The sequence below is a fragment of the Rhododendron vialii genome, chromosome 8a, assembly GCF_030253575.1.
Source record: "Rhododendron vialii isolate Sample 1 chromosome 8a, ASM3025357v1".
NCBI lineage: Eukaryota > Viridiplantae > Streptophyta > Magnoliopsida > Ericales > Ericaceae > Rhododendron > Rhododendron vialii.
Window position 1 is genome coordinate 10,429,772 of NC_080564.1, and position 17,866 is coordinate 10,447,637.

At 37.6% G+C, this 17,866-nt stretch overlaps 2 protein-coding genes across 2 annotated transcripts; one reads left to right on the forward strand and one right to left on the reverse strand.

Moving 5' to 3' along the window:
- The first annotated feature begins 365 nt into the window (after nucleotides 1–365).
- Nucleotides 366–15,802, forward strand: LOC131336544 (nicotinate phosphoribosyltransferase 1). Its single transcript, XM_058372420.1, has 15 exons — nucleotides 366–939; nucleotides 2,775–2,922; nucleotides 3,974–4,093; nucleotides 4,268–4,402; nucleotides 4,488–4,549; nucleotides 5,543–5,618; nucleotides 7,980–8,081; nucleotides 10,161–10,277; nucleotides 11,621–11,679; nucleotides 12,701–12,875; nucleotides 13,050–13,184; nucleotides 13,258–13,356; nucleotides 14,753–14,861; nucleotides 15,180–15,292; nucleotides 15,381–15,802. The coding sequence occupies exons 1-15, from the start codon at nucleotides 770–772 to the stop codon at nucleotides 15,456–15,458; spliced, it is 1,698 nt and encodes a 565-aa protein (XP_058228403.1). The 5' UTR covers nucleotides 366–769; the 3' UTR covers nucleotides 15,459–15,802.
- A 608-nt stretch (nucleotides 15,803–16,410) lies between these two features.
- Nucleotides 16,411–17,862, reverse strand: LOC131336546 (mitogen-activated protein kinase kinase kinase 20-like). Its single transcript, XM_058372423.1, has one exon. It carries the CDS (start codon nucleotides 17,709–17,711, stop codon nucleotides 16,659–16,661), a length of 1,053 nt encoding a protein of 350 aa, XP_058228406.1. The 5' UTR covers nucleotides 17,712–17,862; the 3' UTR covers nucleotides 16,411–16,658.
- Nucleotides 17,863–17,866: the final 4 nt, after the last annotated feature.

A 17,866-nucleotide genomic window follows, 5' to 3' on the forward strand; every position in this document is an offset into this window, starting at 1 on the left:
CAACCTCACCACCGCACGCTGTGAGGGCCCACTCTGGGCCCCACATGAATGATCTGAGCCGTTCAATAATTTTAGAAAAATAAACCAAGTTAGTATCGTGAGAAATCAGATCGATCCGATATGTGTAGATGCTCGGTTCAAGTTTTTCATCTTTGAAAAATCGAAACACCAATCTTTCCATTTTTTTCGATTTTTCAAAGATGAAAAGCTTGATCCGAGTACCTACACATATCAGATCGATCTGATTTTTCGTGCAACCCACTTGGTTTTTTGCAACCCACTAGTTTTTAAAAAAAAAAATTATTAAACGGCTTGAATAATCCGTATGAAACCCAAAGTAAGCCCCTTCTCGGTAATTTTCCCTTGTTTCTCCTTTGCTCGCGGAACACGCCCACATGGATGGCACATGCGATTCATGTACCAATTCATGGTCTTAGTTTCATATGGTCTTCGCATTTTTTCCAGTCTCTCTTCTATGTTCTTGGGTATTTCCTTTTGTCGACCCCTCGACCCCACTCTGATTCGCACTCTCTTCTTGTATTTATTTGTAACAATGGATTCTCGCCCTCTCACCACCCTTCGTTTCTAACGCTCTCAACATCTCGCTCTCTCTCTCTCTCTCTAGTCCTGAAAAAAAACTAGGATCCACCCCCTTACGTCTTCTACCAACCTTTTACATATACATGTATATCTTCCCAAGTAGAATTGGTGGATAGATATATGTGAGTGGACAGAGAAAACAGAACCCTAGGATTCCACGGCAGAAACAATGGAGGAGAAATCGAATGGTCTGAAAGAAGATGGTAACCGGCGTAAAAATAATAATACGGTTATACCCGGACCTACCAATCCTATGGTGACGCCTCTGCTATCGGATCTCTATCAGTTCACTATGGCCTATGCTTACTGGAAAGCCGGCAAGCACAACGAACGAGCTGTGTGAGCCCCCTTTTCCCACAATCCCAATTCGATTCCCCTTCAATTCTCGTTTGTTTTCTTCTTTTGTTTGGTGCATGTACTTTGAGTTAATTTGGTAGGCTTCATTTAGCATCCGAAATCCTCTGTACCGAGATGTTTTGGGTTTGTGTTTGTGTGAATTTTTTCTTTATGTTTCGAAATTTATATGCAATCCAATGCCCGAAAATGCACTGGTACAGAGGTACAGAGAATTTCGTTAAGAATTTTGTGCAGGGATTGAAACAAAAAGTAAAAGCAAACGTACTTTTTTATTTTTATTTATGTTTTTATATTGGAAAATAATTTTCTGAGAATGTTCTACTATAGTTGTTTCATTAAGTAGGGGATAATTGAAAAACATGATTCCTTTAAAAAAAAAAAAATTTGGAAAGAAGCGTTAAGGGGAAACTAATTGTAATGGAAAAAAGTTATAAGGCATAAAGGCTGTGGCCGGATTAGTTGGAGTTCTTTGAGGAGTAAGATTAAAGAGAAGCAAGGAACCACTGAGAAATGATTTCATTTTATTCCAAGGAAGATGTAAAGTTTGGTTAAGATAAGAAACTGATGTGCTTGGTTGAATGGATTCGACAAACATTAGAGTCTATAAAGGTCATTACCATGTCTTGAATAACACTAATGGATCTAATAAAAGAGCTAAAACCTATTGCTTCTAAGATTTCGAGACTCGGCTTGGCAATAATTAAGGAACACTGAAACTAATGTTGGATGGACATGTGCTTCACCTTTGGGGATTGTTTATTGCATTAGTTGTTAGAATTGTACAGTTCACAATTCGTATCAAACGATTTGATACGATTCAATAGGTCATCGATACGAGTAGGTAGCATGAATGGGAAATAGCTGCGAACGGCGAGTGAATTACCGAATCAGTGATCCGAATTGATAAGTTGTTCGGTTCGCTTCCAATTTGCTGAATTCTATCTTGACTCTTTTTTCTGCCTTTTTGTTGTTGGGAAAAAAGGTTCAAACTATTCTTTTAAGGCCTTTAGTTTTGTTATATGCAATTTTTGTCTATGTTTCTCCTTATTTAGTCTAAAATATATATTTTTGTCTAGTTAAGTGTTACAGCCAATGAGAAAGGAGAGATTTATTTTAAGAGTGAATCGAAAACGAAAAAGATAAAGTGGCAGACAACCATCCTAAAGACCTTTGATGGATATGTATTATATCATTTTAACTGTTTTTCACGAAAAGGACCATAAGTAGGATTCACAAATTCTCACCTCTTGCAAGTTACAATAGGGGCAACTACCTATTACTCCTTATGATTATTAATTCATTGTTTAAAACAAGGTTGTTTTTTTTTGTTTTTTTATTTTTTATGTTGATCTAGGTCTAAAATTTTCAGTTGTAATATATATATATATATATTTGTCACGCAAAACAATAAATATACTCTCCCATGTACTTGAGGAATCATGAACAAATTGGAGCGCTTCACGATTCAATTCGATTCACTATTCGAAAAAGGACCATTACAATTCTCAATTCAATTCACGATTTGACAACCTTACAGTTCTAAGGAATTTATAGTGTGGGTTTCGTGTTGCTTCCACAACCCTGGAGCTTTTGTCTTACAATTAGATGTTACTAATGTACCTGCTGATTGATACACGGTGGAGTACTCATCATCTGTTCTAAAGGGTTTCATCACTCTACTGCATTGTTTTCCTTTTGTTTTTGAGCCTCTAACTCTGTTCTTCTTATATTGTGAAGCAACTTTTACTTTTTTTAGGAGTGATATGCTTGGGAAATTTCTGATTAACCCATCACATCTAACCTTTAATATGTTCCAGGTTTGATTTATATTTCCGGAAGAACCCCTTTGGTGGTGAATACACAATTTTTGCTGGTCTTGAAGAGTGCATAAGGTTAATTGCTAATTTTAAATTTACAGCAGAGGAGATTGCTTTTATCCGGTCATCCTTACCCAAAACATGTGAGGTAAACCAATTCATTGGGAACATTAGTAGACTAGTGGTAAAATACTGATTCTGGTTCATCTTTACCATATAGGGGTCATTCATTAATGCCGTTTAACTTTTTGACATATAATGTATATGCAGTTGGAGAAAAGATTTCACTTCTATGTATTTAACTGTGCAACATACTGAGTGAAGCGCTGATGTGTAAGAAAGCTTTGTTAGGGAAGAGGGGTAACTGGGCATTACTGTAAGGTTGCGCAAATTTACATTTGTGAATAAAGAATAAAAGACGGTGTCTTTTGAGTTCATAGATTACGGGGCAATGTGCCTGATTTTGACTGCTGCAAAGATGCAAGCTTAACACTTTTGGAAATGATTTCTTTTTGCACAAGCGGCCATTGATTGTTATAGTGGTAAATTGCCGACCGCCAAGCATGTGAAGTGTGAGTGGTTTGGAGTCTGAGAGTACTTGGAATTAGCTACTCGTGCATATAATGGTAAGTTGTAAAGTTCTTTCCAATCTACCCTTTCCACCTGGGCTATGGCCCTATGGGGAGCAGGGAGCAGCATAGGAGAGTGGCCTTTTGACTTTTTCTTGAGGCTGTGCCGCTGTGGTGTTATATGATGCACAAAATGAAACTTATATTTAAGACCACTAAATATTTCAGACTTCCAGTGCTCGCGGCTAATTTCCTGAATGCATTCTCCTATTATGCTATTAGAGTCTGATAACTTCATAGAATCATTTTCGCAGGGAATATTATGGTAAAGTTGATGATATAGGAGGGAGTAAGATGTAGGCTTGTGGATACAAGAAGCTAATTTGGTTTTTATTATGTGCTAACTATGTAATCCGTTCCATTCTTACCATTGCACAAGTTTTTACTAAGCATTTCCCGAGTTAGAAAATCTAACAATTTAGCTTATGGACATTGACATGGAAGAACTTCCTATAGCTATTTCACATTTTGTCTGTGGTACATTTAAACTGGAGTTACTAGATATCATGCCTTTGTTCATACTTTATAGAATAAGTAATTCGCTGATCACTGGTGATCACTAAACTGTAGGATGGCTTCTATGATTATCTTAGAGGAGTTGACTGTTCTGATGTTAAAGTATATGCTGTTCCGGAGGGTTCCGTTGTGTTCCCAAAGGTACCTCTCATGAGAGTTGAAGGGCCAATTGCTGTGAGTATCTACTTTCCTTTGTCATGTTCTGCCAAATTAGATTCTCCAAAAGCTTTTTTTTTTTCTTCCTTGTGCAAAACTTTAAGTCTTATTTTCAAAATATTTTGTCTATTCTTGGATCTTGACCATGTTACACCACTTACCAGCTTACTCTAATTCTTATTGTTGTTTCAGGTGGTTCAATTGGTGGAAACTCCATTTTTGAATCTCATAAATTACGCATCACTAGTTGCTACAAATTCTGCAAGGCATCGTTTTGTTGCAGGAAAATCAAAACTTCTACTTGAGTTTGGGCTTCGCCGTGCGCAGGTTGTCGCAATGTTTGTATTTATTTTTATGATTCAACGAATTTGTATGTCTTATTTATTTTCTGCAGTAATTTCGTCACTCATAGGGGCCCGATGGTGGAATAGGGGCTTCCAAGTATAGCTATATGGGAGGATTTGATGCAACGAGGTGATTCCTTCAAGACAGTAAATTGTTCCTTTAAATCGTTGGTTAACTATCCTATGTATTGGTATTTGGAATTATTTATTCTGTTCGAGACATTTTACTTTATGGTTCAACACTTGTACTGAAAACCCATTGATCATGTCAGATTTTTCTAGAATTAGTTCATTATAAACTCCCAGTTATTAGCTTGGGTTGATAAGAGCGGCTCTTACTTTTTCACTGTTTCTCTTGCTGAACATAATGATGCAGATGCTGTCACCTTACTGAGTCCAAAAAGGGGTTCTCGACTAGGACTTGTTTGTCTGAGGTTGATAATTTACTTAATCAATCCGAGTGCACTTCTTGAACCCTGGTTATGTGTCTCTGTTTTTTCTGTAGCCATAGCACCCCCTTACCCCAAGAAATCATATGACTGATAATTCAAAAGGCAGAGCCTACCATTTTCCTGCTTGTGAGCTCTCTTTCCACCCTTTTTTTTGGCTAACGAGGTTTTAGAATGTGGACATTAGAGGGAATAGTTGTCATTCTTGGTGACATTGCCCAAATTTGGCATTGAGGCAAGAAAGCGCAAGGCAAGTGAGGACGAAAAAGTAATGAGAAAGAATTCCTAACGTTCAGCATGGGGGTACCTCTTAAACTGTTTCCGCTCTCCCCCCTTCCTCTCAACATGGTCTTTGATATTGATTTCTTTGGTTTCTTTTGTTCTTTTTCTACATCCCCCCCTCCCCACCAACCGAAAAAAGAGAAAGTATGTTCTTCGGTAAACTTCCTTTGCTCATATTGTCCTTTTAGTGATGGAATGACATAAATATATAACTGCATTGGCCCTTTTAATGTAACTTAAGAGTTAAACCCAAAAGGTCAGAGAGATGGAATGACATAAATATATGAACTGCATTGGCCTTTCTGAGTTACATTTTACTGTTAACTTATTGTCTAAGCTAGATTTTGGCGTAACTCATTTTGGTTTTGTTTTCTTGCATGTTGTGCTTACAGCAATGTTGAAGCTGGGAGATTGTTTGGAATTCCGATCAAAGGAACTCATTCCCATGCTTTTGTCAGCTCATTCATGGTTGGTTTAACGTGCAAGAAATTTCCATACAGAAGCTTGACATTAAGCATGCTACATGCTAGAAACAAAATCATTTGTTGGTCCATCACAGCTTCACTATATCATGGTTCTATCTTTTTGGGTCCTTCAATATGGTTTTAGGTTTACTTCCTATATGCACCTTCTTTCTAGTGTTCATGTTACCATGCACTTTATTCACTTCCCATCTAATAACTTAACAATCTTTGGTTTGTGAGTATGTCGAGTTGGTTTAGTTGCGGAAATTTGCATTTCAAAGTTAAGCAATTTATCATTATTGGGTTTATTATTCAAGTTTTTGGTCGGAGGAAGTTTTTTCCCCCTCTCTTTATTGTTTGTCTAGAAACACTCTGACCAACTTTCCTACTAGAGTTACATGATATGCGATCAAGGGAGATGTCTAAGTCTCGAGGAGTAAAGAGTCTGAGAAACTATGAATCTTCCAAGGTGAAAATAGGTTTCCTCATTTATAGGTATTGATGAATTATGAGCATTTATGTACTTCCATGGTAAGAAAGATAGTGTCATAGAGTGATTCTCTAACTCAAAGTCAATAGACTCAATACAAAAATTCAATTTCTTCAGTAATGCTATCCAGAGCGATATCGGCTGTTAGGTCAAGGCGATTATGTCATTTCGCACTCGCTTGTTTTCTCGGTATAGCTCGTCCTTTTGGCACTTTTAATTGGGGCATAGCTCTGCTTGTCAGTGCATGATTTGGATTGCAGTACCTTTTTCCATTGTATTATTTAGTCTGGGTCGCAAATGGCCAAAGCACCTCCATCAACCTCCATTTTATCTTCAATCGGTTCCTGTTCTAACTTTTCAAAAGTCTACTCAGCCATCTCATTTTCAGCATGAACTTTTCGAACATGATATTTTCTACTGTCCGCCATTCTTTACCATACAAACAGAATTGGCCTGTTCCATAGAATTTTTCTTCCAACTTATCTGTATTCTATGCTCACATCACATATATGAGCACTCATCTGTTTTATCAATCCTATTTGGGCAACACATTTTCAGTCATTATTGATGAAGATTCTGAAAATCTCTCTACGATATCTCCTCTCCATCAAGTTTTCCCCCAATCCTCATTCTTTTTTCTAAGTTTAGGAAGAAAATTCATTCCACATATTCTATCTAGGTCCTGTTTAAACTAAAATTATTCGCTTGTAAAGCATTTCTCCACATTCACAACTTAGAGGCCACTCCTACTTTGATATTTTTAGATAAAACTATATCTCCTTGTTTTAAGATTGGTTCAAGCTTTTTTTTGTCAAGTAGGAGCGATGTTTAGGGCCTTTTTGTGGCGGTGGCCTTTTTTATACAGGCGGCATTCCCTTAATGCCATGTTTCTAATATAATTATTTACTTATCAAAAAAAAAAAAAAATACTATATCTCCAACAATTAACATAGACAAATGGGACATCCTCTTGAATGTGTCTTGTTAGTTCTTTTAATGGTTAATGAAGTCTAGTTTGTTTATCATCACTAGAAGTGTCTGATAAGAATGTCTTAATTTTGTTTCTGTAGCAGCAGTCCAGTCATCAATTGATAGATTTGATGGAAATTGAGATGGATAAATTATTTGATGGAGTAAGATAATGAAAATAAAACCCCTAGACATGGTTGCAAGATTTAGGGGTTTTATCAGGTATTGTGAACTTAGAAATTTGACTTCTGATTAAATCAGAAAGGTACTAATAGTTGCTTGGTGACAGTGACTCTGCAAATACACAATAAGTTGTCCTTTACTGGAAGCTATTTTTACTTTAGTTTTCATTTACTTTGGACTAACTTTTTTTTTCTAGTCGCGAATGCAGATCACTAGATAAAAAACAATAGAATAATTAGCTTGTTAGGTTGGATGCTATTTGTGATTTTGTCTTTTTGGATGCCCAAAGTTTGGCATTAGGTGTGCATTAGCAGATCCTCAAAAGCATAGCCAGATCATAGATAATTGGGAATTTGTATGCTTTGATTTTTTATATGGATATGATTATTGTCCATATAAAAAAATCAAAGCAATTCTTTGATCTATGAAAATCAAAGCTATATAATTTCAGTTTGACAAAAAAATAAATAAATCAAAGCTATATGCTTTTTCTATCCTTCTCTACTGGGCCTCGTGTCTTAATTTGGAATTGTCCTCCTATTGTTAGCAAATCTTTACTCATTTTTCCTCCAGTGATGTGACCTTCAATAGGTATGCTACCACAATGTTACGTATGCTTTCTCGGTCTTAATTATGCTATTCGATTGGGTGTTTGCCAATTTTGTCATTGTAGTTTTCCTCATGCTTGAGTTTATTTTATCGAATTGACTGGATGATATGCAGAGCCTTGATGAGATCATGGAGAAATCTCTTCAAAGTAGGGATGGGTCAAGTACTTGTGAGGATTTTGTTAGTCTGGTTCAGACATGGCTAAGCAAAATCAAGGTGCCCTGAATTTTTCCCTTTTTGTATCAGTTTCTTTTTCCCTACTAGATTCACTGATTATGCAAAATCCACCATTATTGTTCTCCTCATTCTTTAATATCCATGTGATATTTTATCTACAGTTAGGGACAAAATCTTATTATGGTATTACATATTTTGCTCTTCTTAACTTGAATGGCTTTTAGTCATGATACCTCCATTTCTCACTTCTCTTGCTGTTGAGCTGGTTGTGTATTGTCTTTTCTGCTTCTAATATACCTGTGAAGATATCCACTTCAGATGTCAGTTAGCATATAGCATATTGAGAGCTTGTTTTCCACAATGGATTTATGTCAGATGTGTATGATGAGCCTTTATGAGCAGTGCCAACTATGATAATCTTGCACAGTAATTTTGGACCACCTCTCAACTTTGAGTTCTATTCTCCAACTCGTGTTTCTCATTCAGTTGACCATTTTCTTGTCCATTGGAGTATTCAAGAATGTAATCATAACTCGGTATCCAGCCCAATGGACCAACTAATCCTGGGGACTAGTCCCACCATCCACTGGCGAGAAGCCCAATTAAAACTGGGGCAAAACCCCGTATTGACTGGCCCAACACTGGAACTGATAGCATGCGGGTGAGAGTCGAACCCCAACCAAAAGCTTCTTGAGGCCCCAGGTTGCTTGGTCACTACTACTGTGCCATTGTAGGGGTTATGTAATCATGTCTCTTCATTTTTTGTTGAAAGTAAATTCACCCAGGGAGATGTTAGATTTCTTGGAGGGTTCCAATCTAAAACCAATTGGCAATAGGTGGAGTAACCTCTAGAATATATTAACCAAGCTTTGGTGGCTTAGATGAGTGATGTGGGGTAAAGTCTAATAGGAGATATCCAGATAACGTGGCACTCCGATTTCTGAAAAGTCCAAATGACCGCGCTCATGCTAGGTTTATTTCATCGTCAGTGTAGGACCAATTGGGAAACCTATGTAATGGTGCCTACAATGGGACTTCTTGCCAATTAAGGGTCGGTATAGATTCCTAGATAGGGCTTTAAAAGGCTGACGATAAGCTCTGAGGTTTCTAGAAGGGGAAGAAGACCTAATTTTGTTTTTGGTTGTAATCAGCAAAAAGAGCTAATATTGTCCAGGTTGGATTTTCAGAACTAGCTTTTTAAACGTGTAAACAATGACTAACTCAGGGTTTGATGGTTGAATTTAAGGCCAGTAAGGTAGCGAGGTGTTATCTTCATTGGTTCTGCATTTTTCTTTTCTTTTTTTTTTTCTTATTGGCTGGATTGGTGTCAGAACCTATAGGAAACCATAAACTATTTTGAGTTCTTTGTAGAACAGAGAGGGGTAAGAAAAAGAAGAAGAGATGAGGAAGAAGCACTTCACCCTTGCAAGAGTTAAGCTAGACAAATAGCATATTCCCATAAACTCAATTCTCTTTTGGAAAGAAGGATTACATGTATATTAATCGGCTGCTAGATTTTTCATGTATTCATAATAGATCATAATTACTTGAACTCACAAAAGAAACTAATATACCTTTACTAAGCAAAGTATTCTAGTCTCTAGACATCTGAATCAGATAAAAGCCCCAAAAACATGAACAGTAACACAACACATGGGATACATACCCCTATCTAATAAATTACATAAGTTACCAAACGATCCTAGTTGCTAAAACCTGAGGAAAAACCATTAATTTGTCAACCATATTCTACCTATAAATTAGGTAAAAGCAAGACCCATATTAGCCGTAAACATGATTATAAGATGTCCGAAGGGTACTTCATTAAGGTTATCCATTTAACTCTCTTCTTTTTATGCACAGCAGCAGCATCATACACCATCCGTTTGTCTTGCAATTTAGGCTTGCATTTAAGTGCTTCTTTTTTGTAAATATGACCGATTCATGTTGCTTGTATAAATCTGTCTTCAATGTCTAGTTCTAGGAAGCCTTCTGCTTCTTGCAATAAGATTCGATAAATTGTGAGTTCACTGGGGCCATGGCCACTTTCAAACTTGACGATTTGTTTATGCTTTTTCTTATCTAATTTGTCCGATTTTTCTGGTTGTGTATGCTCAGTGGTCGCATTTAATACAAGGAATTTTTGGTGAAACGAATCATAGTGAGTTAGCAGCCTTCATCTCATATGCCCTAGCATTTCCGAACGATTTTCTAGCTCTTGTGGATACATATGATGTAAGTATGAGCACATTGCAGTAAACTAGTCATATTTCATATGGCCTTTTGTTCCCTTATTTAGACGTGGATGTTGTGTTTATCCTTTGTTGTTTATGGCTGAACAGTTGATTTCTCTTATTAAACTGAACCTGTTCTACAAGATGCTTGGCCTACAAATTTGTTTCGATCAAATCATTATTTCTGATTACAGATTTTGTGGTATCCTGTATTGTTTGTGAATCACAGTTAATTTGTTTTATTAAACTGAACGTGTTTTACATGATGCAATTTGTTTTGATCAAATCATTATTTCTGTTTTTTGTAATCTTAATGTATATCAGTATATGGTTGAATAGGCTAGTAAGATTGTGATCCATTATCTTGTGTAATTTCCTCTTATATAGATCTAGCCGTAGCCAACTCTTTCACTGCTTGCTTAGGAGAACCCGCCTACTCGTTTTTATATCTCCCCAATAAAGGCAAAAGACAGCTTAACTATGGCATTTGTTACTTAGATTGGGTCTTTAGTATTTAGCATGTGTTGGGTACTTGGCCTTTGTATTTACAATTACCATTGTGCCAAGATACTCTGGTATCCCTGGTATCCCAAATATGGTTGCCCTATGTAATCCATAAGTACAGTGTTTAGTTCATTACAGATGTCTGCCACACCAATACTCTGAAGTTGTAACACACTCTTCTTACTGTTAGTGTTGTTTTCTTTGTTGAAAGCTTTTAGGAAATTATGGTGATTGGATTTAGTTGTGATGTAATAATTTGCTGGCATCTTTGGTTTTGTTTGCCATTTGGATACTCGTTTGTTCTTGCCTTTTCTCTTTTTTTGTATCTAGTGCAAAGTTTCTTGTAGGAATAAGAATAGACCATTTTTAATGGAGAAGCCAGGAGGGGAAAACCTAAATCGAAATTGGCTGGTCTAGTAGAAAAGATATATAGTTGTTGAATAATTTAACTTAACTGAGCAGACAGTCCTAATGGAGTGGAATGATGATAAATGATTTATGCAGCCAACCCCTGTTAATTAGATCACAAGACTTTGTTTGGTTTGATTAGGTTTAAGGTGTGATCCTGTTAGCATAACAGTCAATTGCTAACATTGTACTAGTGGTCATGCTTTCATTAGTAAATTATACTTTTAAGATGTAGTTCCCTGTTCATGCATTTGAAATCGAGTGATATTGCTTCATTTTGGTTAGCGATGGGCATAGTTCCACACCACTGCCATGAGCATACTACTATTTCCCTTTTGTGCAACCCATACTTTATGAGTCTTGGTAGTGAATCTACTGTTTAGTCAATTTATCTTTGGTTCCTTAAGTGTAACAGTTGCTTGATTTTACCAGGTTATGAGGAGTGGAATTCCTAATTTTTGTGCGGTTGCTCTGGCACTGAATGATTTAGGGTATGTCCAGGAGGTTTACTTATATATATAAGACATCGTTTTGCTAGTATTACTTTTTCTCTTTTGCTTTGATTATCCATTTTTTCCATTTATATAATCTTCCCTTCATGCTTGCATTATCCTATCCCTTGAATTAAGTTTGGTATTCGTGTGTATTAGTCCGAAAAAGAATCATCTTGACCAAGTCCAATTAGCTGGCTTTATGCATTTAGAAATTGGGATTAAGGTGGCCATTTGTATATGTGGCAACATTGTTGTTGTATTAGTCTTATATTGATTGGTGGTTAGTAATGATGTTCAGGGCCTTATGCTCTTATTACATTTTGTATAACGTAGAACGTTTTACGGAAGATAACTAATTTAGACTTAAATGAAGATGTTATCCCTGATGCTAGCACACGCCCTTGTTACATTTTTCTTGTATAATTAACGTAGAACATTTTACGGAAAATAACTAATTTGGACTTAAATGATGTTATCACTGATGCTAGCACACCCATCTATAGGTCCGTCAGATGAGTTGCTACCATGTTTTTTACTAGTAAGTCTGAATGACCTGTTACAATGCTTTGCACTCTGTTGTAAGTTGTCATGCATGATGGATCCTCCACTTCACATAGGCCGAGTCGCTCTCTATATAATCCTAGTGGTAGATGCTAATGCAAACTTATTAATAATGTAGATGATGATATCTGTTTATTCTGATTGGATGTTGGAAGATGAATTTTCTTGCATGTGCACAACTCTAACGTATCCTAGCAAATGCGTAGACGTTACTTCACGTTACTTCCCAGAATACATTACTATCTTGCATATAATTTTCCGCTTCTTTTTGTTTTCTCATTTTGTCTGTATATTATCTCCTCTTCTGCTGTTTGTCATTTGCCATGTCGTAACTCTCTTCCCCTTGTCCTATTTCTTATTTCGTATCTTGAGGACTAGGATGAATTTTCTTTTGTTAATGATTCTTTTCTATTTCTAGAGTCCCAACTTAATTGCCCAGCTTTGCATAATGTGCCAGGTACAAAGCATTAGGCATTAGATTAGACTCCGGTGACCTTGCGTATTTGTCTTGCGAGACCCGTAAGTTCTTTCGCACCATTGAGAGGGAATTTGGAGTGACAGATTTTGGGAAGATGGGTATTACTGCAAGTAATGACCTTAATGAGGAAACTTTAGATGCTTTAAACAAACAGGTAAGAAATCTTTAATTCCATGGTGCCATCACAGTTCCTTCTTCACTTCATTGATTCCCGGATTTTGCATTGATAGAAGGTTGAAGATTTAAGTTACTGCAGAAAAACGAAATGCAGAAGAAAACTCTGTTTACGGACCTGAATATTTTTATTGAATGACCTTTTCCTCCATAGGGACATGAAGTTGATGCATTTGGAATCGGAACTTATCTGGTTACGTGTTATGCTCAAGCTGCCTTAGGTTGTGTTTTCAAGCTTGTTGAAATAAATAATCAACCTCGTATCAAACTTTCTGAAGACGTTTCAAAGGTTTGATCACACAATGAATTATTCTGACGGTCTTCTGTTTTATACTATTAAGGTTGACTCTTTGTGATTTTAGGTGTCTATTCCATGTAAAAAGAGATGTTATAGATTGTACGGGAAAGAAGGCTACCCCCTTGTAGACATTATGACGGGGGAGAATGAACCACCTCCAAAGGTAAATCGTACAAGCTTTATACCTATCAATCTCTTTGTGGATATTCATTATTCTTATCTTTTTCTCCTCTGCCTAATATGAGATGTTCTTAACAAAAGGAGGGAATGATGAATTTTGCCTACAACAGAGGAAATCAGGCTTCATCTGCTGTCCTTTCCTGAAATTCATGTGTCCATGTTAGATCTACAGTTCTAATTGCAAATGGTCTCATTAAAACTTAAGTAATTTTTTTTCCAATGAGGTAATGATATGGTGTAGATTTATAGGAATGAAGTTTATTGTAGTTCCTGAGGAAATCCCAATCTATACCAGTTCTACATTTCAAAACTATTTACTTGTGAAAAACTAAACCATACGAGTCGAGATATAAAAAAATAAAAAATAAAAAAATATAAATTTAAAAAAACCATATGAGTCCAAGTTGTACAGTATACTATGTGTATAAGGAGTTTGAACATGATAAGATGTCTGCATTCGTGTTTGTATCATTTCTGAATCAACTCAATATATCTATGGTAGAGCCATCGATGTATCTTTGGTACCATTTCCTTGTGGGATAAGCTTTTTGGTAACTGGTAACATACTAACATGGTATTAGAGCTTTGGTTTCAAAAGGTCCTTCGTTATAGTGTCCTTGTATGCGTTTGTACCCTATTGTGTTATTCAGTCCGATGCAAGAGGGCAACCCAAGTGGAGGAGGTGTGACAGCTTTCTAATACTGGTTGACCGGCCTCAGACACTGGTGCCTTTTTTGAATAGCACAATTATTTGTCTAACATTAGTTGTAGTCTGTAGAAATATACAAAACACTATTCTTTTATACTTGTTAGTTTCGGGAAAGCATCACAGAGTTCTTGTCTCATATAGCAAATTATCAACCAGTTGTAGCTGTCTTCGTAGTTTTCTGTATACCCATCATGGCACAACAAAATGCCAATTGAATTATATCCTAACATAGCTGGGATCAATGTCCTGCATTGATTTTGAATTGGCTATCGGAAAGAGGACCGATGTCAATTTTGATCCAAGTTTATCCAAGAACTGTAGAAGTCATTGTACTCTTGGCTGGAAACACTTACTCGACTTGTACTCGGCTAGATGGTTGCAGAAAATTACTTATATTTTTGTTTCAGAACAAGTGATTAGTTTGTTTTCCTTTGTGGGTGCACATGAAAGTAAAAGAAAATTCTACAGCCTGTCAAAGTCTGAATATGTAGTGTGTAGTTCCTCCAATCAGAGGACAAGTAGATTTGTCATTCTTCAGTAACTACGTTATGAACAACTTAGTTCTTACTCAATCTTTTGCCCTGCGAGTGCTTGTTATTTATGTGCTAACCTTGTCAATTACACTATAGATGAGTTTGTTTCTTTTTAATTTTTGTACTTCTATTTGTAGGTAGCAGAACGAATTCTGTGTCGTCACCCGTTTAGTGAATCGAAGAGAGCATATGTAGTGCCACAGCGTGTTGAGGAACTTCTGAAGTGTTTCTGGCCTGGCAGCTCAGGTGAGAGTTTAGACCTAATATAAAACTAAGATGTTTACCATTGCTGCTACCAAATGCATAGTCTACACGATAAATTCCATTTTTTGTGCTTCTAGCACCAGGAAGAATTCTCTATGTGAGTTAGATATGTCATAGTTTCCATACTGAAAGTTGATACTTACTCTAAATTAGATCAATTAGCCATTTTCAATCCTGTTTTGGTCTTGCAATATTTCTGTGGGGGATCAGAAATTTGTATAGCATTTCTACCGGATAAAGAAATTAATGGATTTTGTACCAGATTATTCATTTTACCTTTTTTTTCCCCCCTTCTTGAAGATGGAGCAAGAGAAGAACTACCATCTCTTAAGGAGATCAGGGATCGTTGTATTCAACAGTTGGAACAAATGCGGCCTGATCACATGAGAAGATTGAATCCAACACCTTACAAGGTAGTACTACAAATGCAACTAAATACATTTTCCTGTGCATGTTTCTGCTGACCTGAAGTATTAAAATATTAAGTTCCAATATGAGCAGGTTAGTGTAAGTGCAAAGTTGTACGACTTTATCCACTTCCTATGGCTCAACGAGGCACCCGTTGGGGAGTTGCAGTGAAGGTATATGCATCAGTTCAAGTACGTTATTGACATGCAAAATGGGAAGAGGGCAGTCATTGATTCTAGTGCCCTTGGAGCAGCTCCTTCAAATAAATTAGTGTTTCATATACCTAGTTTAAATACATGTTTTCTTCCTGTCTTTTTGGAATTGAGATGTGTATCTTTCTCTTATTGTTTGTTATTACAACAATAGTAAAAAGGTTTGCTTTGTATATCTCACCGCAACCATTGTAGAAGTTTACTAAACATTGTTCTAAGTGAACGTGTTAACTGCTGCTGCATTAGTTCTGAGCCAGAGATGTATGGATGGTTGTAAGTCCAGGAATACAGTTCTATTTCACAGTTGTTCATCTTCTTTATTTACATGCTTTACTAATGGATTCATGGCAACATCCTATTGACTGCAGCTATCTTCAGACCTCCAGAATAAGTATGTAGAAAAATGGGTTGATTGTTGAGTTGTGTCGTGACAATTCTATGAACTCCCCCAAAAAACTACAGATATCACCTACCTACCGGTAACAAGTGCAAGTACTGTTGATAGAATCGGTAGCCAGGTTCCGGCTCTCCCACGGGATCACGAATCTCTCTATAAAAGGGGCTGAAAACATTTCTGTTTATTCAGTTTTCATCTCTAGACGCCTCTCAAAATAGGGTAATGCAGTATTATTTTGGGTGATATGAACCTTTGAAATACCATATCACAACAAAGGCTCGCCCTTTTGCTGTGGAGATTGTAAACACAAGCACCTGCAAAAACAAAGGGATTAAAAGAGCAAGAAAGAAAAGCAATGTATTAACGGGAAGTCACGGATTTTGCCTTCCGATTTCAGGATGTTTACTAAAAATGGAAATAGGCATCACTGGATATAGGGGAAATTTCTACACCAGAAAGAAGCCTAACACATCCAAAAACCAACTTGCAATGCAAGACTGCCTGCAACTTCCACTTCCCCAGAAAATTGGTTTCATTTATAAAATTTTTAAAAAAAACCACTGTACAAACTGAGCTCCCCCAACTGGGACTCTTCAATGGTGTCAGATTATCTCTTACATCATCCTCTGTGTCTAGTTCTAACCAATCCAATCTCTTCCTCTCACCCCTCCTCCTATATTTACAACAATTCAAAGAATCCAACATTGACCAAATAAAAAATCTGCTAAAAAATCTACTGCTATTCCCCATACCACAAAGTAACTACCTCACAGTGACCCAACTGTCCAAAACAGACCAATCCGGTCTCCGCTCCGTTACCAGCCCCCGCAGCCTCTCCGCGGCGGATGCACTCGACAATCTGTTTGATCCCCACGATTTATCCGGCGAGGGAAAAGAAGTAATTGAACAAGGCGACTCCCAATCAGGAAAATCGAACGGTCCTGTAGGCGATCCCGTAGTAGAGGCTTCGCGTGTGTCGTCCAATGGAACAGTATCATCTTGATCAACCACGAACGGATGGTTCAAAAGCATCTCAGCCGTCCATCTCTTCGCGGGGTCCTTTAGAAAGCATTTTCCAAGAAAATCTTTTCCCTCTTCGGAAAAATCCCGGGGAATCTCTGGGATTTCATCACCCACACCAATCCTCATCAACAGCTTGCACACGTCATCAGACGGCGAGCACCGCCATACCGGAGCTCCGGCGACCATCTCCGCCACCAAACACCCCAAACCCCACACGTCGGCTGGCGGTTCAATCTCGCCAGCGGAAACCGTCTCCGGCGCCATATACAGCGGCGTGCCTCTCACCTCGAACCGTACTTTCTCTCTCTTCTCTCCGGCTTTCTTCGCAAGCCCAAAGTCGGCGATCTTCGCGACATCATTTCGATTGCCAGAACAGAGGAGGATGTTCTGAAGCTTAATATCGCAGTGAACAAACCCGTTCTTGTGAATATGCTGAAGCCCGCTTAACACTGACTTCGTGTGTCGCCGGACTTCGGATTCCGGCAAACTGCGGCAACCGGGATTTTTAATCTTTTCAGCTAAATTTCCCCCCGAAGCATACTCCAATAATAGATTATAAAGCTTCTCGCCGTTTTCGATACTGGAATCGCTACCGAAGCACCGGATAATTTGTGGGCAACCGCTGAGCTCGTCCAATATCGATTTTTCGGTCATGAGGGAAGCAGAGTGCGAAGACCCACATGATTTCACCGCCATGAACTGGGGAAATCCAGTGCTCTGTTTCCTGGGTATTGCTAAATTCACAGTCCCGAAGCTTCCACGGCCGACTACTTCGCCGCGAACCCACTCCATGGGCGTAACTCGGATGCTCTGTTTTTGGTGGGTGTTGCTCTGTTCTGTTTGGTTTCCTTTCTTTGACGAGTTTCCTCTTCTGTTGTTTCTTCTCTCTCTAAAACTATGGAATATTATATAGTGGGAAACAGAGTCTACAATTAACTTCGGTTTCC